The sequence below is a fragment of the Eretmochelys imbricata genome, chromosome 21, assembly GCF_965152235.1.
Source record: "Eretmochelys imbricata isolate rEreImb1 chromosome 21, rEreImb1.hap1, whole genome shotgun sequence".
Classification (NCBI taxonomy): domain Eukaryota; kingdom Metazoa; phylum Chordata; order Testudines; family Cheloniidae; genus Eretmochelys; species Eretmochelys imbricata.
This window is the reverse complement of record NC_135592.1, coordinates 3473350-3490867: the sequence shown is the minus strand read 5'-3', so window position 1 is coordinate 3490867 and position 17518 is coordinate 3473350. Positions and strand designations below refer to the sequence as shown.

The window sequence follows — 17518 nt, the reverse complement described above, 5'->3', positions numbered from 1 at the left end:
GTGAATTCCAAGTTGATAAATGGCTGCCCATTGACAGGAACTCCTTGTAGGGCTAAGAGGAGTTTAGCCTCCATAGCCCGTTCAGCCTTTGGTCCTCTCTGCGGAGACTGCCACCAAGGGGCCCAGCTGAGAGTGAGGTTTGGTGCTGCAGACACCTGTCTTCCAGTGAATGTGCTGGAACCCAGTTCTCACAAGGTACTGAAAAGGCATCAGATGCATAGGTGTAACTGTGGCAAAAAGTGGGAAGGAGTGTCTGGATAAAAGCACTAGACCTGCAGCAGCACTGAAAGGGAAATGGAGAGGATAGCAGAAAGCTGAGTGGGGAGGACGTTCCACTGTCAACCACTCAGTGGTTGGACTTATGATCAGAAGATAATAAATCTAGTTGACCAGCTCAAATCTATCCCAGGATACCTGTAAACAATAGTTAATAATATAACTGCTTTTCATTGCTGTCCTGGGACAGATCTGAGCTGATGAACTAGAGGCAAAAGGATCTATATCTCATTTATCAGTAGACAAAGTCATTACCTCATCATGAAAAGTTCACATCTTTGAATCAAGACCGGAAATCTTTCTAAAAATACCAAAACAAGTCAACGCTCTAGCTCAACCACAAGCTATAGGCTGGTTACCGGAATCACTGGATGAGGTTCTATGGCCTGTGTTATGCAGGAGGCCAGACTAGATACTCATAATGATTCCTTTTGGCCTTAAAACCCATAAGCTAATCGCTGGTGCAGACAATGTGCTTTAGAAAAACATGGCTGAGTTTGGACTAGATTCTACTAATCCTGCTACCTTTGTATTTCTGGTGAAGCCTTTCTTTCCAGCATGTGTAGAATGAATGAGCAGAATATTCAGAGCATATATTTCTCCCAGAGCCTGTTAATGCGCAGGGTTATCAGTCTGTTTATGTTATGTGGATATAATTTACCCAGATAATTCAATTGCCATTCTTGATTTATGACCACTGCTTTGTGTGATTCTTGCTGGGGGTACCCAGGACTCTGAGGCACCTTGCTACCATCTGCCCTTAGCATAAGGACGCCTTCTCCGTGCCTGCTGGGGGTCAGCTCCCCAACTCCACTGGCCATGGGCAACATAATCACTCCCCTCTAGGCCTTGCAGGCCCCGCTGTCATTCTGCAGGTTAGCAATAGGCACACTCCAACCTCTGAGCATCTCCCTGGAGTGACGAGCCCTTGTGCCACTGGACACTCACAGTATTCACAGATTTGCTGCTTCCAAAGAAATGGTACAAGCCAGCTTACCAGGCCCACTTCAGAGCACCACTCCGCTGAACACACAGCATTGAGATTTGTTTATAGTTAAATCAAATACAAGATTATTTAACAAAGCATAACAATTTGAGTAGAAGCAAGTAGAAGTACTGGAAACAAATGGTTCCATAAAGAATAAAATCATAGCATGCATCCTAGAGCCTAGACTTAATTAACAAGATACTCTCACGGCTAGTAGAGTATTGCTCATCTAAAATCCTTGCAGCACTTTCCAGCTAGGCTGGCTGTGACACCCTCCCACCCCTTGCGTGAGATATGCATGCTGTCAGTTTGCTTCCAAGGTGAAGGTTTCAGGGTGTCCCTTTGCACACCAAGATATACCCCAAACAATCATTTGTCTTTATTCATAAGCAGGACACTCTCCTGCTGTTTTTTCTTCCTGTAGATTTCCTCTCTTGTAGATTTTCACAGTCTCTTAATTAGCACCTGGCTCAATATGCAAATAGGCGTACATTGTGAGGCACACATTGCGCACTACACAATACACAAATGATCAGACAGGGAGATATTGCCACTTGCCTGAAAGGAACATTTCTAATGTATGTGACCTGCTTTAACTCCAAGACCTTAAGAACATTATTTTCAATATAGATACATAACTCCTTAAATATTATCCATCCATTCATATTGCCGTGGTTATGATGACCAGTGGGCTACTGGCTCTTGGTAGAGACCTCATTTGCCATCCTTTGGTGAATTATTATGCATATATGTGACCCAGGGAACCCCTGTAAAATCCTGTGTGTGCCCCCTGGACCTTCTGCCAGTTGGCATCAAGGGGTTGCTGGGTCGCAGTCTGATGTTTGCTCCATGCTAGGACTGACCAGCTTTGGACTCGTGCACAGAACACAGGCTCTTAAAATAAGAGTATAAGTATCTTTGAACTTCTTTATCTTGCAAGCATAGACAATGGGGTTCATGACCGAATTGGAGTGAGACAGCAGAATGCTCACGTACAACAGAGGCGATGGGATATGACATTTGGGACAGAAATAGAGGATACAGTTTAGAATGGACAAAGGCAGCCAACAGATAGCAAACAAGAAGAGGACGAGGGCCAAAGATTTGGCCGCCTTGAACTCCTTCCCATAAAACACTCTTGCTGCATTCGTGTTTGCTGCACTTTGACTTAGCTTTGTCCGGATAATGTAGAAGATCTCAATATACAGAGCACACATGAGGATCATAGGGATGAGGATCCAGGCGAAGAAGCTGAAATATACCATGTAATCCATTCTCATCACAGAGGTGAATTTGCACTTGAGTTCACTGGCCCTTTTTATGTCAGTCCTTTGATTCCATCCGAACATGGGGACAAATCCTGTCAGCAAGGACAGCAGCCAGCAAATTCCAAGAGCCACCCAAATTCTTCTCTTTGTGGTGATTATTCTGTACCTGAAAAACACCACTCCTGTTAGATGTGATTCTTTAGTGACAGTGAAGCAACATCCAAGAATTCATGCCTTCAAGGGCTGTAGGTTCATTTGTGGCTGACTTGAGTGCTCAGCTGTCTTTTGGACAAGGTATCTTATTGCAGGTACTTTGTACCATATGTGGAATGATTAACTGGTTTTAACCAAGTCTGTCTCTTACCATTTGGCCTGCTTTGGATGGCCACATTTCTGGTCTGGTGCTGATCTCAGCATGTTTGAGGCAAGGATATGATTGCCATTGCCAGCGACTGATTCTGCTACTTTCCAGCTTTCCTTTAAGGACCTGTCCATTCATATTGTAATTTACACTATTCCGCCAGACTATACTATTCCTCTGCTCTTGGTTATCTTTTAATGTAGGGCCTTTGCTCATAGAAATATGGCCTGCTCTATTAATTTAGATGGGAAAAAACAAACCCAAAGAGTTAAAGATTTAAATTGACCCAGTCACTGCCCAATGTTAAACAAGGTTCAGGGTTTGGTAAACAGAGACCTCAGCCTACTTAGCATCATGGCAAACACACTATTGAAAGTCTTTTAAACCTTTTTATTAAAGATGCAGAAAAGAACTCAAAAACAGTGAAAGCCTTTGAAATGTAACACCTTAAGTCAGGCTTTCATTTTACGAACATCCCGACCCTTTCCCTTTCGCTGGAGAGAGTTTTGAAAGAACTCCTTTCCCCCTTCCCATTTGACAGTGTCTTAGATGGTAATAACTGTCCTTTAGGGAAAAGAGAAGACATTAGTTAAGATGGGCTGGACCTGTCATAGATGCTGCTGTTAAACTTCAGTCTCACTTCCCAGAGGACAAAACAAAACAAACACGCACAAAGGGGGAAAGAAAAGAATGGCAAAGATAGAAAATGGAACTTCTCTCTCTAGCATTGACTCTCACCGCTGGAAAAAACCCAGGCCTAGCACGCAGTCTGATCAGCCACTCCGAAACCCGGAAAACTCGTACCAGTGTTGGTCTTTTGAGGGCATTGCTTTTAGCTGCCTCTTTCTGGTCATAGGCTTACACCAGTGTTGTAAAATAGACAGTCTTGGCTGGTTGAGCCAGACTCTTAGACAGAAGACAAAAGAAGAAACATGGGAAAGAGAAGAAATAAGGATGTGGAAGGAAAAGGACATCTTGGGGAGTGGTGAGGGGTAACAAAGTCTCACATCCTAGACAGTGTTCAGGATTTAGTCAGAGCTGATAGAGGAGGCAACGTTATCTGAGTCCCTCTCTCATGGCCCGATCTGGTCACGACATTTGTGAGGATTAGGATGAAGGAAGTCCGGGGACCCAGGAGACTGCAGGGCAGGTAGTCGTCACAGTGAAGCTTACTCCTAACACTTCTTTCATCTTTTAGTTAGACAGCATCACAGTAGCCAGCTTTCCCCCCAATGTCCCTTCTTTTAAGGATCTCCAACAAGAGTGGTGGGTGGAATAGCCTATCCCCTCATCATCTTGTCCATCTGTTAGACCTAATTTCTGACCCACTAGTTTTGGTTCATTGATTACTGGTCCCACACTTCTCTTGTTTACCAGGCATAATCTTAACACAGTCCTTAATTATATCTGTAGGTTTTTTAGTTTAGACTTATGCAGTTTTTCTGTCTCCCTTTTGCACCTTTTCCCATCAACATATGTTGTTACAGTTCATAAAAAAATTTGTTTATGAACTTTCACTCGTTCCTTACAGTTGACTTCACAATTAAGGTAAATTTGTGGACCCAGTTACTACACCAGGACTGTGTACTGTCTGCCCCTGTGCCACGGTTTTTGGGTTTGGTGGGCTTTTTTCTTTTTTCTTTTTTTTGGGGGGGAGAGGGGGGAGTGTTTTATGCCTGCACTTGGCCACTCAAGTTATAGAAAAAAGGTGTGTTTTTTATAAAATCCTCTTATTAGAACTTGCTGTTCACTCTATGCCCCTTTCTCATTTTGATCCAGTGCTGACATTGACGGGAGTATTTGAAGTGACTAGCCCCAAAATAAACAAACACAGAAATAATATAAAAATCAGGCTATACACCCAACAAAATGATTGAAGAATGAAATCATGTTTCACCAAGATCCCAGCGGCTCTCTGATCCCTATAGGCAATTAAATAATTAATACCTATTGTGGTAGCGCTTAGGGGCCCCAAACACGGATCAGGACTCCATTGTGCTAGTTGCACAAACACAGAGCTACGAGATAGTCCCTGCCCCCAAAAGAACTGCTCTTAAATTGATTTTACAAAGAGATAATCTTACTCTTTTTGGAACATACATTTAAAGTGAGTTTACTGCTTCAGAAACTTGCCTGATTAGAAGCCACTTCAAATAGATGGGGAAGCAGGGAGCATCTGTCATCACAGAACCATAGAAATGTATCACAGAATCATAGACTATCTGGGTTGGAAGGGACCTCAGGAGGTCATCTGGTCCAACCCCCTGCTCAAAGCAGGACCAATCCCCAATTTTTGCCCCAGATCCCTAAATGGCCCCCTCAAGGATTGAACTCACAACCCTGGGTTTAGCAGGCCAATGCTATGTAGGGCTGGAAGGGATCTCAAGAGGTCGTTTAGTCTATCCTCCAACCCTGAGGCAGGGTGGAGTAAAACGTAGGTGTTGCAGGGTTGGTGTGAGATGGGGGTATGAGCACTGGGGGAGACGGGGGAGCATGCCTCCAGGTCTGAGCTGGGGTGTGGCGACCAGGAGGAGCATTAGAGCATTAACAGAACCCCCTCATGTAATATGAACAATAACTTGAAAATGCAACAACCTAAACAGACTGACTCACCTAGTGGGCAGCTTCACTCTCAGGTACCTGTCGATCGCGATAGCCAGGAGAGACAGGATGGAGGCATTAGTGAAAACCACCAGCAGGCAGCACATGAAGAGGCAGGAGTAGAAGTGGATTACGACTCCCAGGCTCACCACGATGGCCAGCGGCATGACAAGGATGCCCACAGCTATATCGGCCAGTGCCAAGGAGACGATGAGGTAGAAGGTATTCGTCTGAAAAGCTGGGTTCAGCTTCACCACCCAGATGACCAGGATGTTGCCCAGGGTCGCCGATATCCCAATAACAAACTCGATGGTGATGTAAACTGCATCCAGGCTGCTTAGAGTCAAGCTGCTGTTTGTCATGGTGAAGAGCAGGGTGCCTCCTCTGCAGGCTCAAGGGCAGGAAGGAAGGAGGAAGACGCCAACAGGAACAACCTTGAGTGGGATTTTTCTTCCACAATGGCACCAAAACTCAGCTCTCCCAGTGACTTTCCTCACAATAACTACAGAACTGTGCAGAACTTTGTCACCATGGAATCATGCAGTTAACTGGCTGTCACCCCTCTTTAGCATTGCACAAGGGTAAATTGCACCTGGATGTCTATGCCACATGATCCTCCCTTGTGATTTCTCCTTGTTAATGCCAGAACATCTCTGTGGTTCCTTCAACATCCTTTGAGCACTCTGGCAATTTATTTTGAAGTGGTCAGAAATCTTGTAGCAACCCAGCCAAAAACCCACCTGCCTTCACTTGCTCTAGCTGTTGTCACTCCCCAGTGACACTATTTTAAAGCTGTGAACTTTTTTTTTCTTTAGACTTACCAATGTCAGTTAACCACATCTGATTCTAGATAAGCAATTTCTATCCTTCTTAGGAAGTGAGGCAGTTAAGAGGAAGTCACCAGAATGTTGTGTCTGATTTCAGCTCCCCACTTGACTTTCAGCTCCTGGTGTGTTAATCTTCAACTAAAGCTCTGAATGGGCCGGGGGGGCCCAGCAATCTTGGAGATCCCCCTACCAGCACTGCTGACCTTCTGAGACAGCTGTGCACCATGGAGCACTGCTGTGACTAGGATGGTCCTGTCATGATGTAGAGGCAAAGCCTTTCAATGGAAGGCCCTGAGCTGTGGCATTCATTAGTGCTAGATATCAGAATGAGTTCAAGCCTCCTCATATTCAGAGAGCAACGCATAGTTCTTTCAGTTCTTAGTTTGCACCTGTCAGCATGGTGTGTAGGTGCAGAAAGGTCTCCCCACCATGAAACTGCTGAAGAATGAGCCAGCACTGTTCATGGATAGAGGAAAGAAGTGATGGGAAAAGGCAGCAGGGAATTAGGGGAGGGAGAGAGAGAGAGAGAGAATAACTACACTAAGCTGAAAATATCTGAGTTTGTTATGGGAAAGCATTTGTGTGACCCTTAAATTTGTATTTCATGGTAACTGGGTACTCAGACATACAGATAGACACATGCTACCCCAGAACAGGCAAACAGAAACCACAGAAGAAAGGCAGAATGGGAAGATGAAAACCATCGTAAATTCCAAATTTTTATCCGGGTTCCAGAAGTGTCCTGTAAAAAACAGAAATCCAGCCCAAGTGACACTGTTATTTCAGGGTCCACCCCTGATGTCCTTTCCAGTGCCCTCTAATCCCACTACCATGCCTGACCTTTAACTGCTTGCGTTGTAATGGTCTATATTATATTGCTCACTCATCGGGGAGTAACTTTATCTTCCTAATGTAAATAATAAACGATAGTATAATAAAAAGAATGGAATGAAACATAATCTTTGGAAGGCAACATGTTTAGTGTTCACTTCCTTAAATGTCTGTTGTCTCGAAGCTGACATAGCTTGGCACCAGAACCCATGATGTGGAAGTGAAATGAACCCAGGATCTTAAGTGATAAGACAACTCGGGGAAAATTAAAATGAAAAAACAAAGTTACTTCTGCATAGTGTGCTCAGTAAAAACAGACACTGGGCCACATTTATCCTGAGTGTAACCTCACTGAAATCAGTGGCATCACTCCTCATTGACCCAGGTGCAAGTCAGAGAAAAACTCTGTAAAATTACAGTAGACATGATGATCATTAATCTGGCTGTTATCTGCTGCATTGGGATGTGACTGAGGTTTGCTAGGGGTCTGATCTACAGCCCACCAAAGCCAATGGAGCAGGTCCCTAGTGAACCCCAGTCATATCCTTTCCATTTTGACATCAATAGATTTAGGATTAGGCCCTTGTAGAGTGCAGAGCCATACCAGAAACTACTTATGCTGAGAATAAGCCTCATTCAAAGACACAGGTCTGGCTTGCAATGAACACATACAAGAAGTCAAAGCACACGTCATCTACACATACTATCCATGTGCTCCTAGAGCGTGGATTCTAGTCTGGCAATGAGAAAGCTGAGGGCAAGGAGTGCATGCTAGGAATTAGCTTATAAATAAGCACAGCAAGCATCCAAATCTGCAGAAATTCCCATGTCCAGCTGTCCGCAGAAGAAGCAGCAATTTCAACTGGAACAGTTTTCCCCAGCCCTGGTGGACAGCATAGATATATGTTTCACTCACCTACCCTGCTATAAGTAAAACTGAGTATGGACAAACCCACGCTCCTCTTTGCCTGCTGAGAACAACCTTGTCTCCTGTTATTGTATGCTGCATTCAGCAGATTGATAGGGATAGACGTGTGCACATGTGGGATAGACTGTGAACCAACCAGGTTGCTGAAGATTTATTGAAAATCAGCATTAATGATCCAGTGCGCTCCTTGGCTATCTCTTTTAAAACTCTCAGGTACGAGTTAGCCAGACCTGCTGATTTTTAAAAATGTCAAACTGTCTAAACTTATAATAGCTGCTGTGTAACGTCCTCCTGAGTTACTGTTGCAATGAAAAGTCTATCATCACTGTCATCTGATATGAATACGTTGTCAGGCTTTTCCTAAATACAGAACAGAAAATGTATTGAACGCTTCTGCTTTTTCACTAACAGGTCTTCTATTTCCATCTAATAACAGACCAATACCATTATTAGGATTCTTTTTGTCCTAATATACTTAAAAGACTCCTCATTGTCCTTTACTCTTCAGGCCCTAGATTTCTCTCTGTGTCCTTCTGTTTCCCTTGTCAATTTTCTATCATTCCAAACTTCTAATATATATTCATTGCTTTATATTCATTGGCATCAACTTCTCCTTTTTCCTATGTGTAATATATTGTGGGGGGGGGGGTTGGTTGATTTTTTTTAACATCGTAGTCACCTCTCTCAACCTTGAAATGGTGTACTTTGGGGTATCTAGTAAAATATTCTGAAATACTTCCCAATTATCATTCACATTTTTCTGTTCAAATCTTCTCCCACTTGATTTGCCTCATAATTGTTTTCAGCTTTGTGAAATTGGCTCTTTTAAAGCACCAAGTTGATATATTACTGGTATGGACTTTATTTCTGTTTGCACACAACAAATGTGATCAACCCCTGGGCATTTTTAGGTCTGTGAGCAATTCCTCATTATGTGTCAAGACAAGGTCTAGTGTAGAATTCCACCTGCTGATGCAACACTTTTCTGAGTTAGGAAATTTTTATCGATAATGTTTAGAAATTGTGAGGACGTTTTAGTACTGGCAGCATGAGACTTCCAGCACCTGTCACTCAGACTGAATTCCCCCACCCCCCACACTGAATAGAACCACAAGGACTGCTGCACTAGCGGGGAGCAGATATAATGGAGCCCAGCTAAGAACACCCCATCCTCTGGACACTCTCCTGGATCCAGAACTCTACAGAGGAGACCCCCTCAAGCTGGGGCCACTAGGAGGTGCCTCCCCTAACCTCTGCCATGTGGCCTGGGGGGAAAACTGCAGAAAGAAGCCAGCCAGAGTCCAGCCGGTGGGAGCAGAACCAGCCAGGCAGGTTCTGAGAACTTTCTACAGTTCTGATTGAGTTTTCTCTGCCCTCTGCTGAATGGCTGTTTGCTCCAGGCCTCACAGTCTCTTCACCTTAGCTTCACCCCACAACTAACTACCCCTCCGACCCTCTTCTTGCCTGTCCTGTCCCCTTCATGCTCCTTCTCTTCCCTTTTCTTTGCATGTAGCTGATTCCCTCCTTAGTAAACTCACTCCAAAATGTAAAATCTTGTGGAGCTGATATGCTGTTTGCTGCCATCACGTTGTTCATGCTCCTGGTGCATTCTGCACCTTCCCCCACCCCTGGCTCGCTGGTCTATTTAGCTTGTAAGTGCTTCGGGGAAGGGACTAGCTACTACGGTGTAATTCTGTCTGTACAACACCTGACACAAGAGGCCCCACTCTTGGCTGGTCCTTAGGCACTCCTGTGACAAACATGATTAATATCAAGAAGAGCCTCACTAAGCCATATCTACACTACATACTTTGGTTGGTGCAACTTCTGAGAGCTGATAAAGCTGCTGCAGCTAGTGTGTTGCTTGTGTGCGTGCACACTTGGCTCCTTGCACTGGCTTTGTGTGTACTGATCAGGAGTGCTCGTGTCAGTGTACAGTGCGGTGCACCTGGGGTAGGTGGTATCCCAGTATGCGACTCACCACCATCCAGCACCCTGTCTTTTGGGAAATGCTGGCAATGCGTGGTGGAGCAGCAGTGAGTCACACGGGAATACCCCCTTTCTCCTTGCTGTTAATGGCAGGGGTCTCTGTCTCGGGCCCCACGGAGGGATCCACAGTGGTTGGCATGGTGCTGCTTGTGACGTCTCTGCCAAGTGCGGCATGCAGCTTGTTGTAAAAGCACCAGGTCTGCAGCTCAGCAGCAGGTGGACTGTTGGCTTCCCTGGCCTCGTGGCATGTTGCCGCACTTCCTTTGCTGTCACGTGGCACTGCTGCTGGTCCCTGTTGTACCCCTTAGCCTGCCTCCCAGTGCAATCTGTTTGTAAAAGTCCACGTTTCTGCAGCTGGTCCGTAGCTGTGCCTTCTCCCCGTAGGCCCAGGAGATCCTGACAGGAGTACGTCTAGCGTAGGGAGCCGGCACGGTGGGTTGGGCAGTCGCACACAACCAAGGAACAGCTGGGCATGCTCACCAAGGTGGGCAATCGGGAAAAGGCATTTCAAAAATACACAGGGGCGTTAGAGTGGGGTAGGGAATGGCTTCTGGTCCCCATGACCCCTGGGCAGTGGAGTTCATGTTTCTGACCAGAGCAGTCACTGCTAGGCATTATGGGACAATTGCCGGAGGACTATTAGGGGCTACATCGGTCATGCAATGCCTACACTCTCACTACATTGACCTCATTAGGTTGACCATGGCTCAGTGCCATTTGGGGAGGTGGTGTTACTGTCTCTCTTACATCAGTCGGAGACAAATGTGGATGTAGACGTGCACAAATAGGTTGATGCAAGGTAACTTGCTGGTTTCTTTATTTGGCATACAGCAAAGCTACGCTGAGTTGATGAGACTCAAGCGTAGGGGGTGGATATAAGTCTAATCAACTCAGCATAGCTTTGCTGTGTGCCAGATAGAGAAATCTGAGTGAGAAGACTGGAGTTTAATTCAGTTATTGGGGAACTGAGTGAAAGAGGTCTTGGGGGAACCCTAACACTTATGTTGACATAACTTTGTAATGTACACCAGGCCTAATGATATGGGAGTAGCTAGAGTGGTAGGAAATAGCTCAGACTAAGCCATGCTATTCTAAATCCCACTGTCTGGACTAGCAGTTATTTGTACATTCTTGGTTACTGTGGCCGAGGTGGTAGGCTAATGGGTCCAGATACCAATAATTGGATATGGAATCTTTCTTCTCTAGGCCATCAGCTCAAATCTGGGCCAGGTTAGTAACGAGTGCAAGTTTTTACCAACTTATCATAGGTGCAAGCACAGGGCAGAAGAGAGAGAAATGTCTCCTGGAAAGAAACATTTTACTTTCCCAGTGGTTACCTTACTCACAGAATTTGTTCAGTTCAGCCCACTATTAAAATAGGGCCCTTCTATAACACTTGGATTCTTAACACACACTCTTCCTTCCATCCCAAACTGATTCAGGTGTATTTGGACTGGGTTTTGGTTCAGGCCCATCTCTAGTTTAAAAAGTGTTTTCTGTGTGGCCCTGTGTATTCCATGGCAGCAGAATATGACATGGAATCCATCATCTTCCACAGAATAGTGTTACAAAATCTCACTTTCCATTGAAAAAATGGTGCTTACGGCAGAGAAGAAACCCTTGAAAATATGAACCAAACATCTTCCTGAGTCTGCAGACAGCTTGAAACAATTGCTCTGAGCGGGGGGCCCCATAATGTTCAATTGCATTCTTCGGGTTCAGAGTAACGTTGTCAGCAATAAGAATAGGAGTACTTGTGGCACCTTAGAGACTAACAAATTTATTTGAGCATAAGCTACAGCTCACTTCATCGGATGCATTCAGTGGAAATGTGCAGTGTTCCACCAGAGAGCCAGCTAATGTGCTTTACTCGCAATCCAAACCCACTCCCTGGTCACCATAAACCACAACTGGTTCCTCTCCAGCTTCCCAGATCTCCACAGCAACTGCCTCAAAAGAGTTCAGCATTGTTAGTTCCAAAAGCCTTGCCAAGCTGAACGCTGAAAATGTGGGGACAGTATTCAATACATGGACATGAATGTTAATATAAGTAACACTAGAACCCACACCTACGCAGTGTGGTGATCTATTTTCCTCGACTGATGGCTCAGCTGAGGTTGAGGAGCATGGGCGGTGGGTATTACAGGCTGGGGGAGGCTGAGCCTCCCCAAACAGCCAGGCATGGCTCCGCCCCCAGCCCCCTCCTGCTTCTTGCTCTGCGGGTGGCTCTTCCCCTGTGCCATGGCCCTGGCTCAGGCTGGGGTTGGTGCTGGAGCCGCACCGTCCTCCCAGCACTCTGGGGATGCGGGGGGAGGAGGGGGCTGGGGCTGTGCTGCCCGCCCTTCCAGCACACCGGGGCTAGGGGCATTAGCCTGGGGCATGGGCCAGCAGCCGTGATGGGGGGCCTCTGGCCTCCGGCGGCAGTGGGACAGAGCGGAAGGGGTGGGGTTGGGGGCTAGCCTTCTCAAGCCAGCAATTCATGCACGGCCTATGATTTATGAGCCTGCTGCAACTCTGGCTAACGGAGCCAGGTCTTTTAGCTTGGGCAAGAGAGGCTTGTGTATTTGGATGTAGCCATCCCAAATTTGTTCCTGGCTGTTGCTGACCCACCCCAGTGCGTGGTGTAACAACTGCCTCATTCACGTCCCACCTGCTACCTCAGAATGCTGCGGACTCTTGCCACAGAATTGGCTTCCAGCTTGCTGGGGAGTATCTGGGAGGTTATTTTGTACGCAACATATAGATACAGTCAGCCAACTCCTGTGCTCCCAGCAAGCTCAGCCCAACCTGGATGGCATTCTAGGCTAGTGGGGGAGAGTGGTATTTTTGTGTTGAGATCAGTCAGCCGGAGGCCATGACATCGTGCAAGCCTGTACCAAGCTGCTCTGCAGCAAGATAGGGTTAAGAGATAACTTTATCAGACTGTCTGTAACTGCTTCCAAATCTAGCAGATACCTGGTAGGAAGCCCCCTTCACACGCATGGCGCTGCAATGCAGAGAGAAGCATTTTAGAAGCCGATAGATAACGAAGATTGGTGGGCTGGAGTCAGATCAGTCTTTGAGTGGAGGCGTTACTACTTACCCAAGCCTGAGTTAAAGGTTTGTTGATTTATGAGCTACAAGAATAAGTCCCACTCACTTTCCTTCTGCCTTGTCACAGGTTCCTGAAGCTCATGTATTTTTGCCTAGTGTTTGAAGACACTAGGATCTAGAACTCCTGTGTAAACAGGTGCTACTTCCCCACATCCCACCCCAGCCAACTCTCAGCTCCTTCTGGGGACAGGGTCAATGACCGCAGAACTACGAATGTCTCCGACTGACCCCTCGGGTGGTCTTGTTTAATCAAGTCTCACACAAATAGTTTTCTTGTATGCTGTGTTGTTGTATGTCGGCCCCAGGATATTAGAGAGACAAGGTGAGTGAGGAACCATTGAAAACTACTCTCAAAGTGAGGTTTTACAGCCAGTCGTGCATCCACTTTACACTAGGTTCATCTCGGCTATATTTCTCTAGTTTGTTTATGAGGAAGTCATTTGAGACAGTATCCAAAGCCTTACTAAAGTCAAGATATATGACATCTATTAGGAAACTTAAAACCCTGATGTCCCTTTGCATCCCCTTCTCTCCCCCCCCCCCCCCCCACACACATACACACTTGAGCAAGTCAAGCTTTACCACTGGTTCACACATAAGCACATCCATGAAAGGAGAGAAAAAGAAGGAAGCTGCTCTCTGTTCTGGCCTGGAGCCAGATCCATCTCTAGTTTCAATGTAATGAGCAGTGGCATTGATGCAAAATGATTGAAAGATAGTAAAGATTATTTGTTTCTAAAACATTTTTAATCAACATGCTTATAAACTCTGTGTCCAGTTCAATGCCCATCTATCAAAGCACTGTGTGCTCCACAAATACCTCAGACAGGCAGATTGTCAGAAGGAATGAGGTCTGGGATGGGATGTAATCTGAAACATGCAGTCTGGAATGCTCAGGCCCAGCTCCTACAAAGCGTTTGCTCCAATTGTCCTGGACGCAGAGGTCCCTGGAAGCCTGGTTTACCTCGTCTCACTGGTTGCTGAGCCCTGGATGTAGGAGAATCTTTGGTCTCTAAAGGACGGTGCCCACTATATTAGGATTTACATTTTCACAAGTAGTCACTGATTTGGGTGCCTCAGGTTTTTGGAGCTCAGCTTGAGACTGGACACTAAAGCACCAATTTAGGCTGGATTTTGAAAGCTGCTGAGCACCAGTCCAGTGCTGTCAACAGGAGATGCAGGTTCTCAGCACTTCATTATCCGAGGCCTAGATATCAAAAGTTGGTCCTCCAAAATTTAGACAGCACTTTGAAAAGTTGGCCCCAAATTCCAGACCCTGCATATTGCTTAGACTTGCTAATCAGTGGCCAGCATGACGCTACACAGCTAGTAATGTGGGCTGAGATTTTCAAAGCTTTCTAGGGGATTTGGACACGTAATGAGAGTTGGGCCTCCAGATCCCTTAGGTAGTTTTGAAGAATCTCAGCCGTGAACTATACAGCGTGAGGCTACTTTCCATCAGTCCATCCAAAGCTGCTGTTAATCTCACTGTTGATCCAGGGGTGGAAAAAGAATGAGTTAAAATTAAAAAAAGAAAAAAAAAAAAGGGTTATGGGGAAACTTTCTGAAAAACAGCCATAAGATGGCAGCACTTTCCTGAATCAAACCACCCTGGAGAGACAATGTCTCCGTTGAGTTTTGTGAGTTGATTAACACCAGTGCTAGCAGAGGGAATTATGGTATAAAGAGTCAGACCTGTTCAGTTTGTCCTCCCCTTTCATGGGTGTTCAGTATCTAACGTGACAATTAAATCTTCAAACGTTCCCTTTGCTGTGATGCCTGGCCAATGGTTAGATGGCTGGGACTGCTGCTTATCATACTAACCAGTTCTGTCTCTTCGTGCTGCCCCCGCCTGTCCGTTGTCCTCCCCCTGTCCTCTCCTCTTGCACTTAGATCATCAGTGCTTTGGGGAAGGGACGTGGTTTTGTTCTGTGTTTGTACAGCACCTGACACAATGAGGTCCTGCTCTGTGCCTGGGGCTCTGAGGCATTACAGTAATACAAATAAATTAGAAGAATTAGCAATTCGGAGACATGTGATGGAAAATAATAAAATCCACCCTTTCGACCTCGATCATATCAGGCCAAAATTCTGCCAGGGTGTTGCCTGTGGACTCCAGCAGGTTGTCACCAGGGCTGACTTTGGCCCTAGATGTCATTTTCCCCTCCCTACAGGTCCTTCCTTTCAGAGTGCTCCCTTTTGTCTTCTCAATTCTATTTAAGGCAGCTGCTCCTTAAGGCAGTGAAGCTACAAAGAATTGTCCTGGTATTTTGCCAAAGAGCGAACATCGCTCTGCATGTGAAGCCACTAGAGAATGTTACAAAAGCCCAATCCTGGCCTTATCGGATTTCTCCTTTCAGAGTTAAAAGGCGAGAAGGTGGCTGATGAGTGAAACAGAACTGAGTGGAGTCCAACATCGGAGCTAGAAAGGTGGGGATACACTGGAACGAGGCTTAGCCGCTCTGAATTGCACAAGGATGCCTTGAGGATGGATTCTTACTGCATGTTTCTTATTGCAGCAGCGCCTACCCTTATGGAAAAGTCCCACAGTATGCAACAGAGACTGATACTCTTTCTCTAGGGTTTCATTTGAACCAATCTATAGAATTTAATAGAGGTATAATAGATCTATACGTTTTCTTAGGGTGAAAGCCCTTCGGGACCAGGGCTTTCTCTTCTGATGTGTGTAAACAGTGCCTACCCTATTGTTAAAAGAAAAGGAGGACTTGTGGCACCTTAGAGACTAACCAATTTATTTGAGCATAAGCTTTCGTGAGCTACAGCTCCCTTCATCGGATGCATTCAGTGGAAAATACAGTGGGGAGATTTATATACACACAGAACATGAAACAATGGGTGTTACCATACACACTGTAACGAGAGTGATCAGGTAAGGTGAGCTATTACCAGCAGGAGAGTGGGGGGAAAAAAACCTTTTGTAGTAATAATCAAGGTGGGCCATTTCCAGCAGTTGACAAGAACGTCTGAGGAACAGTGGCGGGTGGGGTGCGGGGGAACTAAACATGGGGAAATAGTTTTACTTTGTGTAATGACCCATCCACTCCCAGTCTCTATTCAAGCTTAAGTTAACTGTATCCAGTTTGCAAATTAATTCCAATTCAGTAGTCTCTCCTTGGAGTCTGTTTTTGAAGTCTTTTTGTTGTAATATTGCGACTTTTAGGTCTGTAATCGAGTGATCAGAGAGATTGAAGTGTTCTCCAACTGGTTTATGAATGTTATAATTCTTGACATCTGATTTGTGTCCATTTATTCTTTTACGTAAAAAGGGCAGTGCAAAAGAGGATTTAAAACCCACACATCAGTCGCACATGTGGGGATAGAAAAGAAGCAGTGTCAGCTGCCCAGCTATTCAAAGAAGAAATAAAACCAAGCAGTCTCTTTGGGCCAACCTCACCATTGGTACACACAGGTGCAACTCCACTGAAGCCCTCTGAGCTGCACCTGCCCAAATGACTGTCAGTGTAATACACCTCCTCTTCCCACACCATTCCTGGCATGGATGCTGCAAAATACGACTATTTTCCTCAGTCAGGCAGCATCTGTTTCCTGCCCTAAACTTAAACAATCAGGTTGCTGGACTTTTGTGACTCCTGTGCCACAGAGCAAATGAGACCCTTTCACAACCCTCTCCTTTCTCCAGAGTTCCCTACTGACCGCACACACACATGTCCTCAGCATGTCAGCTTCATGCACCAGAGTGAAACCACTGCAAGCAGATGTCACATTTCTCCTCTCCCAGGCTGGGCTTCCTGTTTTACTGGGCACCCACCTCCCTTTCCCACCCAGCTTCTTCAAAACCGGCTCCAGGAAACAGCGAGCTTGGGATTTTACAACTTGTGAAATGATTAAAATTCCCCAGCTCTGTGCAGGAAAGCAGGAGGCTGAGGTTTGTAATCTGGTTCCTTGGGGCATTCAGCTACTCTGTATTTATTTTTCCTTTTCACTGTTAATAGACGGGATGCATTTAAGTAGTCAGACATCTGAGGAAGGGCCCCCTCATTTACTAGCTCTCAATAAAATTAAACTCAATCTTGGAGCCTTAAGTTTGTGTCATGTGCCCTTCTGGAAGCTGGATCACCTATAGGATAATAGCCTGGTACTGCTGCAAACTAATGGAGTTAGTCTTTTAGCTCAGTCAATAGAGATTTGCACATTGGTCCTGAGTTAGACCTTGGTGATGATCCCTTCTTGGGAGTGTGGGTGAGGGTCATTGAGTAATCGCTTACAAAACAAACACAAGCAAGTATTTCTTCACACAACACACAGCCAACCTGTGGAACTCCTTGCCAGAGGATGTTGTAAAGGCCAAAACTATAACAGGGTTCAAAAAAGAAC

General features: G+C 45.6%; 2 protein-coding genes across 2 annotated transcripts in view; one reads left to right on the top strand and one right to left on the bottom strand.

Annotated features, from left to right (window-relative positions):
- The window catches only part of LOC144277984 (uncharacterized), a 34716-nt gene extending 18578 nt beyond the window's left edge, over positions 1–16138 (top strand). The window contains exon 5 of the mRNA XM_077839041.1: positions 15523–16138. Within this exon, the coding sequence (XP_077695167.1) occupies positions 15523–15528 (6 nt within the window). The 3' untranslated portion in view covers positions 15529–16138. The remainder of the gene's footprint in view (positions 1–15522) is intronic.
- On the bottom strand, positions 1949–5971 carry ADORA3 (adenosine A3 receptor). Its single transcript, XM_077839347.1, has 2 exons — positions 5507–5971; positions 1949–2698 (listed from the first exon to the last, which is right to left on the bottom strand). The coding sequence occupies exons 1-2, from the start codon at positions 5854–5856 to the stop codon at positions 2077–2079; spliced, it is 972 nt and encodes a 323-aa protein (XP_077695473.1). The 5' UTR covers positions 5857–5971; the 3' UTR covers positions 1949–2076.
- Positions 16139–17518: the final 1380 nt, after the last annotated feature.